The sequence below is a fragment of the Theileria equi genome, chromosome 1, assembly GCF_000342415.1.
Source record: "Theileria equi strain WA chromosome 1, complete sequence".
NCBI lineage: Eukaryota > Apicomplexa > Aconoidasida > Piroplasmida > Theileriidae > Theileria > Theileria equi.
In genome coordinates, this window is record NC_021366.1 from 570,537 (window position 1) to 591,857 (window position 21,321).

The 21,321-nt window shown below is 39.2% G+C and overlaps 11 protein-coding genes across 11 annotated transcripts; 4 read left to right on the top strand and 7 right to left on the bottom strand.

The window, feature by feature from the left end:
* Positions 1-13: 13 nt before the first annotated feature.
* On the top strand, positions 14-1,307 carry BEWA_020600 (DnaJ domain containing protein; the record flags this gene model as incomplete). Its single annotated transcript, XM_004828822.1, has 6 exons — positions 14-77; positions 187-341; positions 390-516; positions 550-791; positions 826-1,191; positions 1,224-1,307. The coding sequence occupies 6 exons, from the start codon at positions 14-16 to the stop codon at positions 1,305-1,307; spliced, it is 1,038 nt and encodes a 345-aa protein (XP_004828879.1).
* Positions 1,308-1,712: 405 nt separating this feature from the next.
* BEWA_020610 (signal peptide-containing protein) lies at positions 1,713-3,396 on the bottom strand (the record flags this gene model as incomplete). The annotated part of the gene is made up of 2 exons (XM_004828823.1): positions 1,713-2,473; positions 2,526-3,396. The coding sequence occupies 2 exons, from the start codon at positions 3,394-3,396 to the stop codon at positions 1,713-1,715; spliced, it is 1,632 nt and encodes a 543-aa protein (XP_004828880.1).
* Positions 3,397-4,420: 1,024 nt separating this feature from the next.
* Positions 4,421-6,370, top strand: BEWA_020620 (hypothetical protein; the record flags this gene model as incomplete). The annotated part of the gene is made up of 1 exon (XM_004828824.1): positions 4,421-6,370. One exon carries the CDS (start codon positions 4,421-4,423, stop codon positions 6,368-6,370), a length of 1,950 nt encoding a protein of 649 aa, XP_004828881.1.
* Positions 6,371-6,676: 306 nt separating this feature from the next.
* Positions 6,677-9,685, bottom strand: BEWA_020630 (hypothetical protein; the record flags this gene model as incomplete). Its single annotated transcript, XM_004828825.1, has 1 exon — positions 6,677-9,685. One exon carries the CDS (start codon positions 9,683-9,685, stop codon positions 6,677-6,679), a length of 3,009 nt encoding a protein of 1,002 aa, XP_004828882.1.
* A 665-nt stretch (positions 9,686-10,350) lies between these two features.
* BEWA_020640 (hypothetical protein) lies at positions 10,351-10,857 on the bottom strand (the record flags this gene model as incomplete). Its single annotated transcript, XM_004828826.1, has 4 exons — positions 10,351-10,434; positions 10,472-10,612; positions 10,645-10,701; positions 10,750-10,857. 4 exons carry the CDS (start codon positions 10,855-10,857, stop codon positions 10,351-10,353), a joined length of 390 nt encoding a protein of 129 aa, XP_004828883.1.
* Positions 10,858-11,044: 187 nt separating this feature from the next.
* Positions 11,045-13,051, bottom strand: BEWA_020650 (Ubiquitin carboxyl-terminal hydrolase family member protein; the record flags this gene model as incomplete). Its single annotated transcript, XM_004828827.1, has 1 exon — positions 11,045-13,051. The coding sequence occupies one exon, from the start codon at positions 13,049-13,051 to the stop codon at positions 11,045-11,047; it is 2,007 nt and encodes a 668-aa protein (XP_004828884.1).
* A 122-nt stretch (positions 13,052-13,173) lies between these two features.
* BEWA_020660 (hypothetical protein) lies at positions 13,174-14,124 on the top strand. Its single transcript, XM_004828828.1, has 4 exons — positions 13,174-13,394; positions 13,430-13,483; positions 13,518-13,582; positions 13,616-14,124. The coding sequence occupies exons 1-4, from the start codon at positions 13,216-13,218 to the stop codon at positions 13,672-13,674; spliced, it is 357 nt and encodes a 118-aa protein (XP_004828885.1). The 5' UTR covers positions 13,174-13,215; the 3' UTR covers positions 13,675-14,124.
* Positions 13,820-14,544, bottom strand: BEWA_020670 (hypothetical protein; the record flags this gene model as incomplete). The annotated part of the gene is made up of 5 exons (XM_004828829.1): positions 13,820-13,887; positions 13,920-14,032; positions 14,116-14,179; positions 14,213-14,396; positions 14,434-14,544. The coding sequence occupies 5 exons, from the start codon at positions 14,542-14,544 to the stop codon at positions 13,820-13,822; spliced, it is 540 nt and encodes a 179-aa protein (XP_004828886.1).
* Positions 14,545-15,921: 1,377 nt separating this feature from the next.
* Positions 15,922-17,856, top strand: BEWA_020680 (hypothetical protein; the record flags this gene model as incomplete). Its single annotated transcript, XM_004828830.1, has 1 exon — positions 15,922-17,856. The coding sequence occupies one exon, from the start codon at positions 15,922-15,924 to the stop codon at positions 17,854-17,856; it is 1,935 nt and encodes a 644-aa protein (XP_004828887.1).
* Positions 17,857-18,373: 517 nt separating this feature from the next.
* Positions 18,374-19,513, bottom strand: BEWA_020690 (hypothetical protein; the record flags this gene model as incomplete). The annotated part of the gene is made up of 1 exon (XM_004828831.1): positions 18,374-19,513. The coding sequence occupies one exon, from the start codon at positions 19,511-19,513 to the stop codon at positions 18,374-18,376; it is 1,140 nt and encodes a 379-aa protein (XP_004828888.1).
* Positions 19,514-19,831: 318 nt separating this feature from the next.
* BEWA_020700 (hypothetical protein) lies at positions 19,832-21,181 on the bottom strand (the record flags this gene model as incomplete). Its single annotated transcript, XM_004828832.1, has 1 exon — positions 19,832-21,181. The coding sequence occupies one exon, from the start codon at positions 21,179-21,181 to the stop codon at positions 19,832-19,834; it is 1,350 nt and encodes a 449-aa protein (XP_004828889.1).
* Between the last annotated feature and the right edge of the window lie 140 nt (positions 21,182-21,321).

Here is a 21,321-nt window from a genome sequence, read left to right on the forward strand (position 1 = left end):
GGTAAATTCTATAATGGAGCCGATTTTAACGTCCGTCTTTGTCTTCTCGCCGGTGGTATCGTTTCTATCGAGTCCAAGTTTGTTTGTCCTCGTTTACAGCTGAAATATCGACCGTGCAGACCGCGAATGGAACAAACGATACAAGTCGACAGGTACCGCAAGATGCTGCCGATACACATTTCGTAGGACGTCTTTTGTCTTTGCTCTTTATAGTCGCGTCAATCTTTTACAATTCATCCAAGAGGGAGATCAACCACTTTGAGTTGCTCAAGGTCACGCCGTACTGTCCCATTGAGAACATTAAAAAGTCGTTCAAGTCAGTGGCATTCTCCCTACACCCTGTTAGTTTTCGGCTCTCCGAGTGACTCTCGATATACACCATTCTACAGGACCGAAACTTGTCATCTACAGCAACCACAGACTACTCTACTCTGGTCGAAAAGTACAAGCTACTCGTAACACCCGAGTATCACTACAAGTACAATAGATTTGCAGATCTCGTTTCAGATGATGAAAGTAGGTTGTATTCATACTCATAATCGTGCTTAGAGTCTCTGGGGAGTTTGGGAATTGTAGACTTACTTTTAATATCCATACTGAGGAATTTAGCCTCGGTGCTTGTTACATCGCTCGTACTGCTTTTAAATGGAGAAGACGTTTTAAGACACCCGTCGTTTATTTATGAACTTTTTCTCTTCTTTTTGGACGCTTTTTTGCGTCTGGATAATGAAACTCTGCCACTCTCAAACGTTCCAATTCTGAAGAATTATACGATATTTCAGCTGATCACGGTACGCCAAACTCACTTACATACACAACGTTCAGTTTCTAAAAGAATTCAAGATTCTATTCGTCTATCACTCCCTCCTCTTTGTCGCCAAAGATGAAAGTTTGTCCACGGTCTTTGGGTTTTCGCTCTTGAAAAACAATGTTGCCATAATCAACAAACTTGATTCGCTAACGTCAAAGTTTTCGGACGTATCCATGCAGAGTAGGACATTGGATGATGAATCTAAACACCTTAATGAATGGAAAAAAGTCATGGATTCAAGTCACAAACAGGTTCAAAATTACGTAAGTTTGCAGTGTTTGCAAGATTACTTCCAGGAAATGTTTGAAAAATTGTCCAAACAAAGGATCGGATGGACCGAGGAAACTAAATCGCACATTTCCGAAATATGCAAGAAAACTGTAAGTTCTGTGGCAAGTATTTATTTGTATAGGAAAAATCGCTGGAAAAGAGTGTACACACTCCGTTTTCTCTTCTCATAATCTTTGGTGTAGTATTCTTTTACTTTTTAAACTGATTAATTTCTTCGCAATTATCCAGTTTTAATTCATACACTAGCGTAGATGCTAATAGATGACCGGTTTCTATTATGGAGATTTCATGAATTCATGCATGCTTAACCAATGGTATGCATTGGAAAGATAATAATTATTCATGCCTATAAATGTAAGGAGACTACCATTAATTAAACATAGACACTCTAATGGAGTGTGAGCAAAAGATATATAATCATGGACTGCATTATTGGTGAACATGTTACACCTTCTTCAGTATTCATTCACTAAATACTACCAAGAGGGAATATTATTCCCATGTCAATCATGTTCACCAAGATTCTTCAAATAGTAGTCAGAGGGTATCTACCACAGGTAGGGTTAAGAGTATACTGCATTAAATCCATAGGGAGGGTATCCATTAGTCACTATTTAGAAGCCTTAGATGGATGTGAAGAAGAAGGGTTAGAGGATGATAATCTAGGTTCACTCATTTCATCAAACTTATTTAAAAAGTCATCCAGTGCAATAGATATCCATTGTCCATTAGTCTTCTTCTCAAAGTACTTGACATTGAATTTGTCTTCACCTATAGTACTAACATCTAGAAGTAAGGAGCCACCCTTTCCATAGATATTCCCTCCTGTACACTTTTCATCTCCAGATGCTCTCCAAACCAGAGCTCCATTATCCATAACTGAGGTTATTTTAGAACCAGGCTTTGGCATAAATCCTCTGTAACTTACTCCATTGCTATCTTTTATGTCCATATTTATCTTGGACTCATCAGGATCGGTAAGGTCTAAGGCTATAGGAGTAGTAGGATTATGTCCACTCATTCCATTGAGTTTCTTTAAAAAATCATCCTTCTCAATGGGTCTCCATGCTCCACCAGTCTTTTCAAAGTACCTTAAATCTAATCCATAGTCACTGCCATTAATAACTATGACAAGGAACGATATATCATCTTTTGTGTAGGATTTGGTAAGGAAACACTTTTGACCAGCTTCAGCCTTCCATAACTCCTTGCCAGCATCAACCACAGAGGATATATGATGACCTTCCTTTGGACTATAATCTTCAAACTTTACTCCCTCATCCTCCTCTTTATATACATTCACCTTAGAGTCATCAGGATTAGAAAGATCAAGGGTAATGGGAGTAGGAGATTTAGTGGTAACTTTTTTATCTGTTAGCATTGGTATTTCCAGATGATTTAGCAACTGCAGGAGCAGACTCACTCTCCTCTAGCCTCTTCTTGGCACGTTGCAAATGTTTTTCCATATCTTTATTTATGGATTTCTCTTTCTTCTTTCTCATCTCTTCCAGCCTGTGGTAAAACTCTGTAATAGTGACTTCCTTCCATTCTCCATTTACTCTTTCAAGATACTTTAAATCTAGTCCAGTGGCACTCTCAAGCTTTAAATAAGCCAGCATTGACTCCCCCTTGCTATAAGATTCTACAAGAGTACACTTCTCACCATCTCTTTTAGCCTTCCATAGAGTAGCTCCAGAGTCTACAACAGAGGATATATGATGACCACTATTTGGAGTAAAGACCCTTTTAGCCAGTCCGTCCTCATCGCCACCACCAACATGTACTGATTCTACATCTGGATTCAAGAGGTCAAGGACACTAGTCTTTCCAGTTGATTGAGTAGCTGGAGGAGGAACTCCCTTCAATATGTTAAGCTTCTTTGCATATTCTTCCTGGTTATCTTCCCATTCATCACCGTTATAGTGGAGGAAGAGTGTGTGATACTTGTCCTTGTCCCAATACTGCAATGTTACAATATATGGCTTGTCTTCATCAAAGTAGATTAGAGCCGATAAGAACAGTACGCTTTTGTTTCCGCTCCATATGGTTTCGTCACCATACTTGAATTCTGTGACTACAATATTAGGCTTTGGCGTGCATGTCAAAAGTGGCACTCCGTCAGAGTTAGATTCACTCACATCAAATAGAGTAGAATCGACCTTGGAAGCCGAGGGAGTATGTTTGTCAGATGGAATTTTGTCTTTATCCGTTTTACTTCCTCCAAAGCAAGACCAACATGCTGCGCTGCAGAATCTTACCAAACATACCGTCCATAGTACTGCCAGCACCCTCATCTTGTAGAGTCTTTGTCTGTCAAAAGAACAACCAGAGTATTAGTATAAGCAAGGAGTACTTGTAAGCTGTTAAAACAAACAACAACGCGCATGCACTTCTATTCTTACTAGATAATACGCAATAGACGTAACAGAAAAGTAGAGTAAGGAAGCAAAGACTATAAGCCTTTACAAGTAAGAGATACAATAAAGTATGAGATAACTTTGATCAGTTAATGATACTGTGAAGGCTGTCTCGGTGGGAATGGAAGTAAGGAATGTAGGGATTAATGGGGATGAATGACACTGTATTTGGACATTTATTCCTCCGGATAAGCGAATATTACCTGGAGGCTTTCACACTTGTGGGTTGACGGTCACAATAGTGTCCGTACTGTTAGGCCCTCTAGACTCACAGGCATAGCTGGAAGAAAAGGTAGATTTAAAAGTTTAGACAAAAGATATACCAAAATATGTCTACCTTATAAGCCTGGATAAGTCATTAATATTTTGTCACCTACAAAAAGTCAGACTCTTTACTAAAATCTCAGTATATCAACGCCACTCCATCCTACCGTCCAAGTGTCCTCTATATGCAAAGGTACTTTGGACAGACAGATGAAGGAAGAATAACTACTCACTATCATCCCTCTCTAGATAGCCTTAATGATAGTAATTCATTCATCAAGTTTCTTTTTACCAGAGCCCATAATTACTGAGATCTGTCCTAACAGCAGTGTCCGCTTTCCAGATCCTTCCTAATTGAACATGCATAAGTCTCTGTAGAGTTCCTGAGAATGGAGTAGTCAGAGTCCATCTTGTATCTGTGCCCTTTGTTTGTTTAGACCTTTTGTCACGCATATTGCGTATTGTTTGTCTTCATCCATAGACTCTTCATAGTTATCGTCATTCATCCATACTGACCATTCCGCTCACACCAGTTGGGACATTAATGGAGTACTACTATGGAAGGATGATAGGATAATAGAGAGAGTCAGTGGAGGGACTATTAGGATTCCCGAAGAGTGAAGATGGAGGATGATAGATGACAACCCATACCTGTACCACTGGACTATCGGCTGATATAGACATTGGTCAGAGAAAATCCGGTGGAAGCTATGAGGATAGTTGTCAGAATACCATAAACATCCGTAAGGTTGATAATAGACCCACTGCTGGCTACAAGAGATACACTCACACACTTACCGGAGGGAATTCGGTTGCTGGAATATATTACAATAAAGAAAAACAAAATGGTATAGACCTATCTGGTGGTGAATATAAAAAAAATGTAACCATATACTATCTAGACTATGATGCCACTAACGCACTTCCCCTAATAGTGGGACTTGAAAGGACCTATAGTGATAACTATTACTACTATAAAAAGACAGATTATTTAACTTCCGATCGATGGAAAGATGAATACGGAGTTAACAAAGAAAGTGAACTCTCTTCAAAACTTACATCCATCACTAGTCAGCTAAAACTAAAACAACTTGTTGTACTAAATACTAGTCAAACTCAAGGAAGTTACTTTGCCAATGGAGAAAATAATGCACCACCAGCAAATCTAACTACTCAAATTCAAGTCACCGAGTCTTCCACAGAACATCAAATCTATAAAAAGTACAAGCACACTCCCTCCCCAGGAATATCCGTTATGAGACTCCTTTATACAAAAGATGCTAATAACAATAACATTCCATTTGAGTCACCTGTATATAGAACGAGCTGTAGTGAGGCTTATGTATACTACTGGAACGGAGCTACTCGTAGTTCTAATCCCCTATTACTTGAGTTAAAGTCGAATCCATCTTCCACATATTACACAGTACATAAAACTGGAAGAACTGACAACAAATGGAGGCTTGAATCTAGTATAGAGACTAGTAACATTAAGGACAAACTGGATGAACAGAACTGTACTAGAAACAATGCTCACATTATGGACATTTCAAAGGCAAGCAAATCTGGTTACACCTGCCCCTGTTGTAAGTCTAAGCAGATTGGACTTTCCATCCATGGTGAAAAATATTTCTACTACTATCATAATATTTATGGTGGTTTTTTCTCCAGATTAAAGAATGGAGGAACGGAGCAAACTGGAATTAAGTTTCCAAAGGGTACCACTCGAGTGTATGTTTATCACTATCCAAAAGGATCTGAAGGAATTCCACTTCTCATTCACTTCTTAAATAAATGGTACCAAAGGGAATCTCTAGAATCTAGTAGCTGGAACGATGTCAAAGTTGACCCACCGACATCTCCATTTAAGAAGGACAAGATATTAAAGCTTCTAGAGGCTAAATTGCCAGCTGTTGCCGTAAACGTCTGGGAGGGAAATGATCTTAAGACAGGTGGACAACATAGTGAGTATGACGATCCTTCTGGAAGTAAACAAATTAAAGTTACCAGAGATGATGTGGAATCTGAGGAAGAAGGCACCGGTTATACTAGTTTTACTCATTGTGTTCAGGGTAAGCCTAATTTTATAGTTAAGGAGGTCAAATACGGTAGTTCCTCTCTACAAGGTATAGATCCGAGTTCCATTCTTAAAACTGTAACAGCCTACTACTCTGGTAGATCTGAGTTTAAACTCGATAACCTTCTCATGATTGAACTAGTGAAAAGGAATGGTCCTAATAATTACGCATATTATAGCAGGAAAAACGGAGGATCTACTTGGAGAGTGGATCGAGAGCAGGCGAACAAACTAGGAAATTCTGAGCTTACTCAAAAGCTTAAGAACTTAAAGGAAGAGCTTGACAAGCCATCTAGTCCCTCTGGACTTCAGGGACTTAATGGTGCCGGTGGACCTCAAGCTCCTGATAGAGGTGAAAAGAACATTTTTCAGAAGGCACTTAATTTCATTGAATCTCACCCTGCTGAAATTGGTGGAGTCGGTGGAACAATAGGAACAGGTATTCTTGGTTTTGGTACATGGAAACTATGGCCCAAAATAATGTCATGTCTAATCACTAAGACACTATAATTTACCTACCATTGTTACGATCTCCCATTAGACACTCCCCCTTTAGACTCCTCTCTTGTTAGTATACTGGAATGCTAGAGAGTCTATAAGTTTAACTCTTTGTAGACAGTATTACTTGTTTTGTTATAGAGGTGCATGTCTTGAGAGTTCTTCCATCACTTGCTTAGTACACTAGAGGAGAGTAAAGTACAGACAATGACCCAACAAGAATAAAAACAACTAACATGAAACAAAACAAACCAACAAATTAACACAAACTACTCAGTAATGATTCCCTAGTCTCCCTACTGGAGAGTCCATAGAGTCTCAAATTTGTCGTACCCATGGATCTCCTTTAAAGCGATTATAAAGTTTCCATCCAGCAAAACAAGCCAAGGCAGAAGTTGTAAGAATGCCCGTAGCTACAGAGATGGTAGTCTTAATAATATCTTGATTAGAGTTTGGAGGAGAATCATTTTGAGAAGTTTCAGGAGCAGAAGGGGCTGAGGCTAGTAGATATTGAGCTTCACCTTCATTAGCTTCAGTTTGAGGAGTAGGAGTAGGTTCTAGATAAGAGTCAGTTTCTCCACCAAGGCCTTCTTCAGCTTCACTAGCACTAAAATCATCTCCAGAGGGTATTGATGGATTACTTTTAGTGATAAATGACCCCCGAGCTTCTTGACATGTAAGCAGATAGTTTTGGTGATTACTTAGGTTAAACTGCGTCCATTGCCCCTTTTCATTTTTAAGCCATGTATCATACGTACTCTGTTTATATCCAATGTGTATAACTGGAACGCCTTCGCTACATACTGGAGAGTAGACAGCGACTTTCTTGACATTTTTTAGAGGGTACGGTAGGTTGATATTTTCTTTTCGATCATTTTTTATTATAGAGGTTACCGTAAAGGTCTGACCTTTGATTGCAATATGATCATAACCTATGTATCCTGAAATAGTTTTCCCAGTAGAGACTACCTTTATTCTGGTGGGTATACACCTGCTGTGACAATATGATCTTCCACTATTCTTAGATATATCAATCTTAACTGTCCGGTGGATCCTGCAACTTACTTCATCAAGCTTTTCCGTAAGAGATGGTTGTGGAATATCTGCTTCATAAAACTTTTTTGCTTCATTTCCATCAATAGGCTTCCAATATAGATTTTGTGATCCTATTCCATCATTTTCGTACCAGTCTATTAGACCATTTTTGACAAATCCTACAAGAAGAGGTATAGCTCTACTGGATATATTTGGATCATTCTTCCAGTAATATACTACAGCCTTATTTACGGTATCTTTAGTGGCACCTATATTGGTATATATACCATCAAATGTAACTCTCGACATTCTTGCATCTCCACTGATTGCGTATTCCCTAACAGCGTAGTCACCTCCTGGAAGTTGTGAAGATGTAGGACCTGTGATCTTTCTAATCTTTAGACAATTAGAATTTCCATCAGCATGATCTTTTGTAGGTTCTTTTATGTCAAAGGGGATAGCATTATTCCTTTGACAGTTTTTATCATCCAGCATGTGCACAAGTTTTTTAAACTTGTCATTATTACCTTGTATCCAAGAAGTTGTTCCACTACTTCTGCTATAGTACTTAAGATTTCCACCCTGCTTAATTCCAAGTAGGATTGGTTTACTAGGTTCTCCATCCCAAAAGTAAACAGATACATACTGCACATTAGGTATGGATGGTCCTCCTCCTTTTCCTATCTGGTCTCCATTGTTACTGAGTGTCTTACTTAGCTTAAAAGATGCTACTGCAGTCGTCTGATGAGTAACCCTAAAGAATCCATGTGGAAGAGTTTTAACATCCTTGGAGATGAGGATCAAAAGATTCCCAGAACTAGACGAAACGTAGGTGCCATCAAGTGTATCATTTTCTGGTTGTTCTGTTATATTTATCTGGATACCCTCCTGTGGAGGAATTTTAGCAGGAGGACATGGCGTTATATTAAGTTTTTTCTTAACATTGGCAAAAATCTGTTCAATTTGGTCTGACAGGTCATGCTTCTTCTCCCATGTGTTTTTATCATCAGAATTCCTCTGGTACCATTCATTACAATCACTGTATTCCACACGTATGATAAATGGGTTAGTTGGATCACAAAACGAAGCATATGAAGAAAGCTTGGTAACATCCTTTAAGAATAGATTACCAGATTCACTCTTTTGTCTTTCACCCTGAAGTAGGACCTCTGCCACGGAAAATGACTTCCCACCAGACTCTTTACTCGGTGTATATTCATATGCAGAAATGAAAGGAGATCTGTTAAATATGCCATTATGACGAGTGCTAATTGTACTTTTATGGTTACTATCCCTAGAATCATGACAACCAGAGTCTCGTCCTAACTTAATCCTAACAGCACTATTAACTGTACAACTAAGGTAGTCCAATTTTGCCTTAAGCTCTTCTCCATACCGGGAGAAATTAGCAGTCTCATCTTGTTTCAGCTTTATCCACTTATAATTTTTATCCTTATACTGTAGATCACTCGCATACCAGTTAGAACCACCTCCATCTGCGCGTTTAAGTTCTATTATAAGTGGATTCGTACGCTTTTCATCACCTTCCCAGTAGTATACTGAGAGAGTATCACCCTTTTTAACTGAGAGGAATTTGGAATTGTGTTTACTTGATTCTTTATATTTCACCAGATTGTTCCCGTGTGAAAGATAGTATTTTCCATCATCCATTGGAATATGTTCAAACCTAGTGTAAATTCCGTTAACAGAGACTCCTGGTTTAACAATAACTTTAGCCTTTTTACAAATAGGGCATCCGTACGGATCAGATTGCCCATTCCTGGAAATCTCAACTCTGTGAATGTTGTGTAGAGAGCAGGTAACTCTATCAAGGTTTTCCCTAAATTCACTCCCACCTTTTCCTGGATCATCCGTAGGGAAACCACTGGTCTTATTAATCTTCCTCCATGTCTTGTTATCTTCATTAGTACTAACGTTCTCATACCATTTATATTCTGCTCCAGCATGATCCTTAACCCTGAGGAAAAGAGGAGCTTTTATAACATGTGCATTTCTGTCATAGATGTGATAATAGACGGTAACAAAATCTAGTCTAGAGTGTTCCTCCTTAAAAATTTTTGGTGATCCAGTTTTCTCATCTTCTATTTGAAGATGTGTTCTATTGTACGTGAGTCCATTGATACCTTGCCCAGCAACTTTCTCATGAGTACAATATCCATAATCTGTAGCATCTTTTAGTGAACCCGTTTTAGTAGTTATAAGGCCTGAGTTCTTCCATGGACACGTACATCTATTTCTGCATTTATTGCGTATATCCACCTCTACAGACATTCATTCTTTGCTCTATTTTAAAATTCTTCAAAACTCTGAGATCCATAAGAGTCTCTTACCTACTCCCTACTCATCCATACATTCATCCTCCCTCACAACTAGCTCACTGTCAGAGAAAGTATCCACAGAACAAGATGAACAACTATCAACACAGTCTTCAGTAGTACAATCAACACTCACGTCAGTAGAAATAAGTTCGTCTATCCAATCATCAACTTCCACCGAGTCCATTCCTTCATCCCTAGTAATTATGGTATATATATGGCCAGACAGTTATGCATGCAAATTTTGTAGATTAGGTCACTACGATTCGCAGGATCCACTAGAAGAGAACGGCTTCTTCAGGCTCCTACAAATGTGGTATAGTTGAACTTTGTTACAGACCTGTTTTGACGAATCTTATGGCGCCTCATCCTTTCCTCCCGTTTTGCATTCATATCCCTTGCTATGCCAAGCATGATTTTGAATGGCTATAAAACAGAACTTGATGTCTGAATAGTCCACATACCTATGCCATAAAGGGGAATCTCTGCTCCACTCTTTTGTCTATTCGTAGAAACTCCTAAATATGATTAATAGTACCGCATTTCCAGAGCCATTTAGACGCCATACAGTGACATGTACAGGTATGGTACAAGTTTAAGATAATGCTCAAGTGCAAACATTTACTCCTGCGCACTTGTTTCTGGCTTTACTGCCACCTTTTTATCATTCGATCCAGTGTTCAAATTGAATGTTTCCACAAAGTTCTGAGGATTTATATGTGGTTACCACAAGTAGACAAACCTTGATTGTCGTAAGATTCGTTTCCTGCATCCAGTAGAGGAGCTTGAGTGGACTATTGGTGAACCTCAATACGTAGACTTCTCCGGTATCACAGCGGTCTATCCTTTCAAGGTAGGCATCATCGAACACGTAATGGTTATCCTACGAGATGAGAGTTGGTCAAGAGTGCGTACCTCAATTTTGTTATCTTCCCGTGTGAGCCACTGTGAAGACAAGAGACAGTCGTCTCCCTAAGGGCGTGTGTATAGACGTTTGCCAATAACATGTAGTAAACTTACGCGATATAGACGTAGACAGCCCTTTCTTTCGTCAGGACTTACGACGTTATCCTTATAGTTACACTTGCCTGCGCGTATTTCGCATATCACACCCTTTTCTGGTACCATTTGCCGTTATTTTGCCAAAGGACTGTTGAATACCAAAATGTATACGTGGAAGAAGAATTTACGTTGTGTGTGAATGAAGAAAATCCCACACCAGGAAGAAACTTGTAATGACGGAAGGAATGGTAACAAACAAACACATGAAAGGGAGGGTAAAAGGTTTTACAGACATCAGATTACTGATGTTTCTTTACCTTGGTCTTTTGTATTTGTTGTTTTTTCTTCTCTTGATAGGGTTGTAGGTGGCATTGTCAAAGAGATCCTTTTGCCGTGTCGCTACTGCGACGCCAGACTTGTGCTTTACAAGTTTAAAGTCCCCGTATTGATGTTCCTTGTTCGTCTTGACCTTTTTGAGCTTGCCACGGTCGTACTCGATATCTTCTTGGTCACGTTGCTTCAGGGAAGGATGAATTTTTTCCAGGAGTTGGTTGTAATTTTCAGCCTCTTCAGCGTCTGACCATGTCTCTAGATCGCATTGGTCGATTATTAGTGGACCTGGACGAGGTTCCAGAGTTGCCATTCTCTTTTTATTGTCTTGACGTTTTTGTGCATTCCCTGCAACGCGCTCATGTTCTCCCTTGACAGTTGAAATTGTTTTACTTTCTGTGGTACTAGTACTCAGGGATGTAATACCAGAATTTTGACTATTGAGCGGTTCCTTTAAAGCTGTTTTTTTGTGTGACATTCTGGTGTGCAGACGAGCAACACCTGTTTTTTTTTTAGAGGTTAAAAATTGCGATAATATCATCATTGTGACCAAGCGGTGCCCACTAAACATTCTGTGTCCTGTAAGAATACTTGGTTTTTCTCTTTTACCCTTTTTAACCACATGATCCTGCTTTACATGTTCGGGTGTGGCCATATGTTCCTTTTCACCACTAGCTGTGCTAAAGGTGTTGGTTTGAGAAAACTTGTTAAGCTTGGTGTCACAATTTAAAACATCCTCATTGACAATAGAATAAAATAAAAGGTAGACATCATTTTTTTGTGAAAATACTTTTGATTCTGAGACACAGCGTACATTTGAATCATCAAAACAGTACCAGAACCCATGATGTCCCTTAATATATGTTATGTAATGACCCATTCGCAAGGATTTACCAATATGACAGACAATGGCGTACAACTGATATTTTAGTCGAATTTCACGGTCAACTTCGTGTTTGAGTGACAGTGAGAGGGATTGCGGAAATTCGATAGCCTTTGTTGATTTTTCCAAACCATGAGAACTTACATTAAACCTCTTTAAGTTGATATTTAAAATGCGCGGCGATTTGTATATTGAGAGTGATTTATCAGCATTTTGATGTGATTTGCATATTTTACAAAAGTATTTATTGTCGCAAATTAATTTTTCTGGCAACAGAAATGTTGATAATAGGTCAATAAGTTTGTTACTTTTGTTAACGTGAACCGGTATATCAAAGAAAGGTTCTACCTTTTCCGATTTGAGTTTGCATTTTTCGCAAACAATGACATTTTTGAAGAATCCTCCAAATAAATGCCCAATCGCACTAGACATTATTTTTTCTGTGGATAGTATATCTCTTGTTTCCTTTTCAGAGTTTGCTTCTTTGTCCATCGCCATTCTGGTTCTATTATTGTCCATAACTGGAGAGGCTGTAATTGAGTAACAAGACTTTATCAAGGAATTTAGAAAGTGTTTGAGGAAAATGAATGCGTCGTCTTGCTGTCCAAACTTGAATTTGAGCCAAATGACCTTTTGGGCGATTGGGTAGAAGGGATTATTGAGTGGTTTTCTCGAGGAGGTTGAGGCCTTCACATGGTTCTCCAGCAAACACATTACACATAGTATCCGTTTTGTGTAATTTGGGCACACATTTGTGTGTCCCGATCGAATTAGCGCGGAAGATAAAAAGGGTGTATGGCTGATTACCTGTATAATGACATTCATATAGCAGATGTTTATGCCTGGGTTATTCAGTCCACTTCCTACCCTGGTTAGGACATTTTCCCATTGGACATTTGGCAGCTTGTCCAGCCCATTTAGCCTTTCATTCTCCAACTTGACGGGCGTCTTGTCTAGCTTTTTCTCCTGTGCCTTTGCAAGCCCGGTTTCCGCCACGTTATCCACAATTTCTCCATTGTTGTACCTCAAAAAGTCGATTCCGGTGCCATGAAGCTCAATGACGAGAGAGGATTCCACAGTGTCTTTCTTGTGTGTATTCGAGGCCATTTTGGGACTATTCTGTACATATTCTTGGCTCTTAAGCGTTCGGCTACATGACACGGCGACGAAAATATAAACTAAAGGAGCCCGCAGTTTCAGTGAGTGGGAAGAGGGCGGAGGGTGGAATTAGAGGAAATTCCTGAGCAGCAGGGCTCCTTGCATCGCTCAAGATGCCAAATTACAAAATCTTCCCAAAGTTGCCGCTCCTTTCTTACATCGAAAAGGTACACATCCGCTACAGACCTGGAGCACAAAACGTGGAGACCTGCAGAAGGCTCATGCTCATGCTTCTTAATCCGCAGATACACAAAAAGTATCCGCAACTCAAGTATTCCTATGAGCTCCTGAGGTTTGTCTATTGCCACCAAATCACCCATTCTGTAGCTACAATGAACGACCGGAAATCCACTTGACTGTGAGCCCAAATGTGCCGCTCAGGTTTGTTAATGACTAGACCAATGTTTATTCTTAGGTTCTACGCCGACCTGTACACCCTGGAGGATATTCACCGCATCATCGACTCACACCAGTATAAAGGTAACCTTGTAACCAGGCATACACTCCATTCAGCACATGTATCATACACCAAGACCCACTCACTAGAAGCAGATGACGGAACCGATGATTAATTGGACGTAGCTAGGGTTGCTGTGGAACAGCTACGGCTTTCCGGCCCACCAGCTCTATCTAGTCATGCAGTAAATGTCTCTGGTTAAGCTCTAAAATGGCTCCCTACTATGGAATAGATAGACAACATTATGGAAGCGATAGGAATTAATCTGTCAGGGCGGCTATAACTAGCATTACGGGGAGCTGCTTTGCGGTAGTGTTGCCAGTTTGTTCTGTAACGTTTAAAGAGCAGAGAGCAACTCACCAGGCGTGCGATTGTATATTATATCAACGACTCTAAAGTCTACAATGTCGTTTAATCGGTAAATCTTTCGAGAAGAGTCCGTAATCTTGGACCAACACTTGGCATTCTTGTCGCTGGAAAATTGTTATTGGCGTTTCAAAGGACAAGAACAGCACGCATGTGGTATATGCAAGGTGAATGATGGCGAAAAACTTACTAGCGATATTCCGGAGGCAGAGTGCTAGTGATTACTCGAATGTCACTAAAGAATCCCAGGGACACTAAACACGTCAATAGTGCATAAACTGACTTACATGTGATGGATTCGCTATCACAGTCTATAATTTGTCCCTTTAGGATCTGATTTATGTTTGGGGAAAAGACCAAAAGTCGAAAGTGTGTCTTGTAATGGGCCTGTCCCTCCGATGGGAGGATTCTAGGCTCGCACTTTAGCAGATTGTCATCCAGTAGTATACAGAGTCCAGTTCCAAAGATAATCTGCGGAAACGTCTGAGATTGAGCGGCTGAATCTTACCCTGTCTATGTACTTGTTTGCCAATTTCTCCAGGAGGATCTTGTTACTGTCATTTATGTATTCAGAAACCTTTAGAGTGACATAATCCTCGATAAGGTAGATTTTGAACATCTCAGGTGCCCTAATGGTATAAACTGATGCCCGCAGCGTGGTGACCGGCGCCAGAGGAACGGGTGCTCCTCAGTTTTAATGTAGTGACTCTTGTGACTATCATAGAAATGATAATTAAACTTGTATTATAGCTTGTACCGTAGATATTTAATGTAGGAGTCGAGTAAATGCGATTTTTGCTCGGTCTGTGTAGCCGTTTATACACAAGGGATGATTTATGCTCCAAGCACGAATGTTAGGGTGAATGGCCAGGGGTTCTTGCCCCTGGAACATGTAGGATAGGAAACGCTATCTCCCCTCTGTCTAGGAAAGTAAGGGGTAGTATGGTTGACCCGTTGTTCCATTCTAGTAAAGGAAAGAAGCTCTGTTACAAGGTCCATGGAAGTAGTTGGATGTCCTTTGACCGTTTTATAAGCTCAAGGATTTGTTACTCATAGGGGTTTGCCAGTTTATACCTCATCCTTGTCTGGACCAACAGCCGAAACGAGGTCCTTAAATGCTCACATCTCGCTTTAAACTTGCAGAAAAGAAGGGTATACAGTGTTAACGACTGGGAATGGAATTGGTTGAGTTATCATCGGTGCTACATTAAAACAAGTGTTAGGATTTACAACAGTATATCTAACATCGTAGTATACTAGGTAATGAAAATGTAGTATGAGCCAGGAAAAAAAACTGTGGAAATAGACATTAAATGTCAAAGTATAGTTACGGATACTAAATCCCATTGGTGACTGAATGTCGGATATTTTCCAGGGAACTAAAGATAATCTATACACCACCTGTAACTACCTGGTCAGCCGTATATTTGTAGGATCGTTCAGAAATCAAATTCTTTTTGAAACATTTAGGAAGTTTACTATACCAAAACATACATCAAGACAAAAACATTGCGCACCACATTCTACCATGGAAGGAGAGATGTAAAGGAAACATAAATGGAAAGGATTTAGAAGAAGTTCTGGGAAACTTATTGGGAAATCTCAATTGAGGATCATTCCTCACGCCAGAATAACTGGATAAATGGTACGGAAGAACATTTTATAAACAGGTCAGACTCTGAATGAGGGAGTAACGATTTTGGCGCTAAAGGTATTTCTGGGAAAAGGCACAGAGAAGTCCCATATAACCTATGGAACACAAGATTGTAGGATCATTGGGGATAAAGGGTAAACATTGCGCTTATGAGTTAATCCTATACCAAGGGAAAATTAGCAAACTTGTCCTTGGGTATAGATATTCCCGCATTATCCTCTTTAATCTCTGGAGAATCACGAGGTTTATCTGTGCACCATATGGATGAATTTACAAAATAAATGACTCTTGAGGAGTCTATAATGATGCGGGAATTATCTACTCTATCTGCAGTGATAACAAATGGGTATTACGTATTCCGTCATTGCAGATATCTCTCAGAATGTTAGTAATGGCACGAAAACATACTATGGGAAGAATGGAAATACCATAGGTCTCACTAGGTCAAACGAGCCGAAGATTAAAACAAAGGATAGAGGAAATGAGGAAGAGCCACTTAAGAATTACAAACAATACCACCATAAATTTCCAGAAAATAATGCTTGGTGGTCGGTTACTTATGAATTAGAGGCTATAAATCATGGAAGTAACAAACAAGAGGGACTTAATAAAGTTGGATTTAAAACCTATAAGGCACTGAAAGTGGTATACTGGTTACGTGATGAACACAATTCATTTCCACTGATAATTGGTCTCGGTACAGATACTGTGACTTATTTTAAGCGAAGTGAAACTATCACTAACAGATGGGAAAAGGCTGATAAGATAATCCACCCTGCAGATTTATCCGACTACAATAGAGTGTTATGCGAGCTCAATAAAAACTTCAGAAATGTTGTGATAGTAAGCATCAATGCTGATAATAAACAGAACTACTGTGGTCATCCTTCAGTCAAGCAAGGGGAATCCACTCCAAACGATTGTGAAGAGAAGCCTACATTTCCCACTGTCAAAGTAACATGTAACGGGTGGACTACCAAAGGCTTTGATAGGTACAATCATAAGCTTTGTGACAATACTTCCATGAGAATTTTATCTGCTTTATACAGTGATAGTGTATATTCGTTTGAAAAAAGGGATGTTTATACACAAATTAGTGAGGTTAATGTGTACTACTCTTCCGACGATGCTGCAAGGAAGAAACCACTAATCACAGAATTGGTTATTAGTACGGGAATATCAGAGTATTACACATTTAATGATGGTTTTACTAAGATTGATCTAGATGGTAATGGTCTTACTTGTCATCTTGATGAACTTAACTGTAGGCAAAATAACATTGTTGTTGCTAACGTATCTAAGAAGGAGAACTATTGTTGCAAATGCAGATGTGAAAGAGATAAGGAGAGAATTCGCGTCACTAAGAATACTGGATCCGCGAATGCACCCAGTGGATACAGTATATATGAACATACTCTTGAAAGTACAGGGGATCAAGCAAGTCCAAAACCCTCTTTTAATAAGCATAGGTTCAGGGATGACCCTAAAGATTTTACATGGTCTGAAAGTTCAATGACAGATATAAAGAAGGTATATGTCTACTTTTGTGACAATAACACAAATATGCCATTGCTTATTTATGTGGATAAAGGATCAGGGTACGGAAAATGGTTCAAGAGGACTTCTGGAGGCTCCACCACTTGGATATCAGATGATTCTAGCTCCTTGCAAAGCAAATTTCCTGAGTCAGAAGCCAATGGAGAAATTAATAAGGCACTTTTAGAGATCTGCAAAGTTTTTAAACTCAATTGTGAACATCCATCATCTTCAGATAATGGAAAAGCCTCTGGTGAACCCGCTCTTGGTGGTAAAGCTAAAGGTCCTAAACAAGGAGATAGTGAAACTGATTCTAGTCTAAATTCTCCTTTTCCAGAGACAAAAACCAGCTCCGTTGAAAGATCAAACAGTATAGAAACTGTCCCTAAAATAGAAATCACTCAAGAGGGCAGAGATAATTCTGGACAGGACCAACCCAGTGACCCTAACAAAACAAATGTGGCAAATAGTAACATTCGTGAAGGGGAAGGACATACTAATGGTATAGATGACATTGAACAATCCAACAATTCTGAGAATGGAAATCTATCTCCATCTCCTAAAAATTCACCTACTGTTCCTTTAGAATTACCTATTTCATTGGAAAAAGTAAGACAATTTTTTGAATCTATCGGATTTACGACTGACAAATTAATTAAAGCAGCAAGTATTGGTGGATTTGGAGCGGTAAGCATTGGTACTGGTAAATTAATACACTTTTGCATTACGCGGCCAGTTTAATGGAGCGTTTTACCCTTAATATAGGATTAAAGGGAATTTGTCTCGAGTAGAATATTTTTAAAAATACAATTGTATTCATAATACCATCATTTGTCATTTTGTCGATCGAATATACACAAAACTCTGGTCAAAAGGTTTTAAATTTACCATCAATATTTTAATTGTAAAATAATCGCACTTTTCTTGTGACCCACAGGGTTGTTGTCTTGTGACAAATTTGTTAATTTTTTTTCGTTTTGTATACAACCGATGGTTTATCTTGAATGTATTGTATCTAGTGAAGCGATTATGTAAGAAAGAATTAAGATACTACTAAACGTAACCACGGATTTATTATTAGCGTTATGACTTATGACGTGTAAGTAAAACTCCGTGGAGATTTCAACACAAACATACGCCTTCGTGTTCTGTGTAGCAGAATCTTTGTGCTAATAGCCATTCATGGCCATCTTAAAGATTCCATCTTTACTGCATTATGAGCTCAATGTCTGGGAAAACTCTACTGCATACAACAATCTCATAGTTCACCACGTTCACGCAGCCTCTTAACAATCTTTTTGCCATATGACAGCCTCTTCTTAACCGAACTCTTGTACTTGTTATCAAGTGTCGGAGGTGGTGGGAGCAGGCCTCTTCTGTATATCGACTTGTATATAGTATCTATTGAACTGCTATTTCCAAGATTAAGTCCCTTTAGTGAACTTGACATTTCTTCTGTAAGTAAAAGCTTTGGCGGGTCATTCTTAAACTTTTTATTTGAGATTCTGGTTGGTATACGTCCAGACACAAGTTTTCTGACAAAGTTTTTAAATTTACGGGCCTTTTCAATTCCACCTTTGGTTGTGTCCTTATCCATCTTTTGTAAAACCTTGATATGGTTTACATCGTTTACCAACTTTTTAATATTCTTGGCAAGCAGTTGTTTTCTTTCCTCCAACTTTGCACGCTTCATCCTATTCCTATCTGTGCGTGTCTTCTTTTTGTTTTTTTTTGTCCTTTTCCCCTCTTCCTCTTGGTCGCTTTCATCGGCATCCTCCATATTTTCATCACCCATATCCTCGTCCTGGAGTGCATTTGTGAGTGAAGTCTCATCAGTCTTTCCTTGGACAATTAGGTTGATCAGTTTCTGCTTCTGTTTGAAGCCAATTTCCGCAAGATTAAGCGACGGGAATGTTGTATGTAAGACAGTGTCTAGACTCTCGCTAACTTTTGTGTTTTTATCCTCTTGAACTTGGTCTACAACTCTATTCAGGAGTTCCAGGTAATCCGATGGATCTGGATTGTAACTCTGACCAGGATGTGGAAGCTCCACTGGAGGTATAATCTGGTTAATGTTGGATATTTTTCCAAGGGGTTTCCCAGAATCTGGTCCAACAGCTGCATCATCTGCCCAAATATCATCACTTTTAACATTGGTAGACGACTCTATGCCGTTTTGCACATTTTCATACTCAACTACCATTTCATTTTTCTTCTCAATGAGGTGTTTTGCGAGTTTCTTGATTTTATTTAGTTCAGCTTTGCTCTGTACATTCTTTTTTGGCTTGCTCTGCTTCAAGAGGCTTGGTCTTTCACTCGAGGTTTTTCCTGTATATGAGTATAGCGAGTTTTGAGATGTGATAGGTGTCTGATGTTCATAAACAGCCAGAGGGATCATGCCATATAAATGCAGGAATTAGATATCATCTCAGTGAACGAACGTTATTCCTTTCTATTGCTATCCAAATTCGGTGTTATAAGTCTGCATAAGTCCTAGCATTCCAGTATACCAACAAGAGAGTAGTCTAGAGGGGAGAGTCTCTACCACCTACCACAGGTAGGGAGAACATACTGCATTAGTGGTTAACATTCCATCCACAGGATGAATAATGAGTGGTCTTTAAATTATAATTCTAGTGTACAATTAAAATGTTTTACTGTGATCCATTGGGCTGATTAGTGCTATTAGTCTTTCAAACATGATTAAGAAGACTCATTAGATCTGCCTAACCCACGGGTCAGAGTAATTTTGGTAGAATTTATAAAGTTTCCATGATGCAAAAGTAGTTATAATAGATGCTGTAAAAATACCAGCAAATGCTCCAAGAATGTTCTCTATACCCCAATCAGTAAGACCTGAGGCTTCTTGAAGTTGATCTTTAAGAGGTTCAAAAGCAGAAGTATCAGAACCAAGACCAATTTTTAGTCTTTCACCATCTATAGCATCTTCAGCCATTTGAGCTACAGGAGTTCCTTGTAGGAGAATCTTAGTCTCAGATTCTGTATCAGGAACCTGGTCAGATAAGTCAGCAGCTGGAACTTCCTCACGTTGAACACCGTTTTGTCCAAGATGTTCAGGATCAAGAGTTCTAGTACATTGTTGCAAGCCTGTACATCCAAGTCGATTTAGTTCCTCCGCAAGTGCTTTAAAGTCTTTGTCGCTACAGTCAAGTATACTGAGATTGTCAGGTGTTATACTTTTGAGGCCATCAGGGGCTTTTTCCCAAACGTGGTTACCCTTGTTCTGATACCAACCTGTAGCACCTGCGCCTCCACCATGAACATAGATGAGAACCGGATCCCTACTATCAGAGTAAAATACATAGACTTTTACCAACTCTTTGGTAGGTAACCCAAGGCCAGTAATATTTATCCTCTTCCTTTTAACACCAACAGTATAATAGTACTTGATAGCCGCTACCCTCCATATACCAGTATTAACTTTATGCTCGTAGTATGTAAGGTGACTTAAGCTATGTCTTGTACAAGAAACGGTCTTTTGCTCAACATAGACCCTTTCTTCGCCATGATGATTGTAACAACAGTACTTGTTTCCTTGAGAAGATTTATTCCTGGTAATATCTATAACAACTGCATTGTTGAGTTGGCAATTAAGATGTTCCAGTTTCTGCTCAAGATTCTCATCAGAGAGTGGTTGATTGGATTGAGAACCTGAGAATACAGGAAGCGGATTCCATGGGTTTCTACCAGTACCCCTGATATAATACTTAGTTCCTTTAGCCGTTGTGGTAACTTCAACTAGGAGCGCCTTCTTAGGTTTCCCATCCTTAGAATCCTCATGCTTCCAGTAATAAGCTGAAACTGAAGTTACATGGTCTCTACCGACTCCTACATTCTTGCTTTGATCATCAATTACTGCCATTAGTGTGAATGGTTGACTTCTTTCACCCGAGTCTTTATGTTCATATTTGAAGAAGTCTGAGTACTTTCCATACCTTGTGACAGTAATCTGCCTACCTCTGGAAATACTTCCTTTATATTTCTTAGGAGTTTTATCATCAATTGGCTTTTCTTTAATATTAATGATTACTAGTGGACCTGCCATGGTTGATAGGGTATATATACCATGATGCTCAGAACAAGTTCTTTGGATTGAATCCTCAAGAGCTAGAGCTTGAATCTGAGCTTAAAGTCTTTCAGGACCAGCAGGATCAAAAGCAGTTTAAGGAACCATAGGGAGGGAAG

Coding starts and splice junctions, on each gene's coding strand:
- BEWA_020660 (XM_004828828.1), top strand. CDS start 13,216: ATGCCAAATTACAAAATCTTCCCAAAGTTGCCGCTCCTTTCTTACATC. Junction 13,395..13,429: donor TATTCCTATGAGCTCCTGAG/GTTTGTCTATTG, acceptor CCCATTCTGTAG/CTACAATGAACGACCGGAAA. Junction 13,484..13,517: donor AGCCCAAATGTGCCGCTCAG/GTTTGTTAATGA, acceptor GTTTATTCTTAG/GTTCTACGCCGACCTGTACA.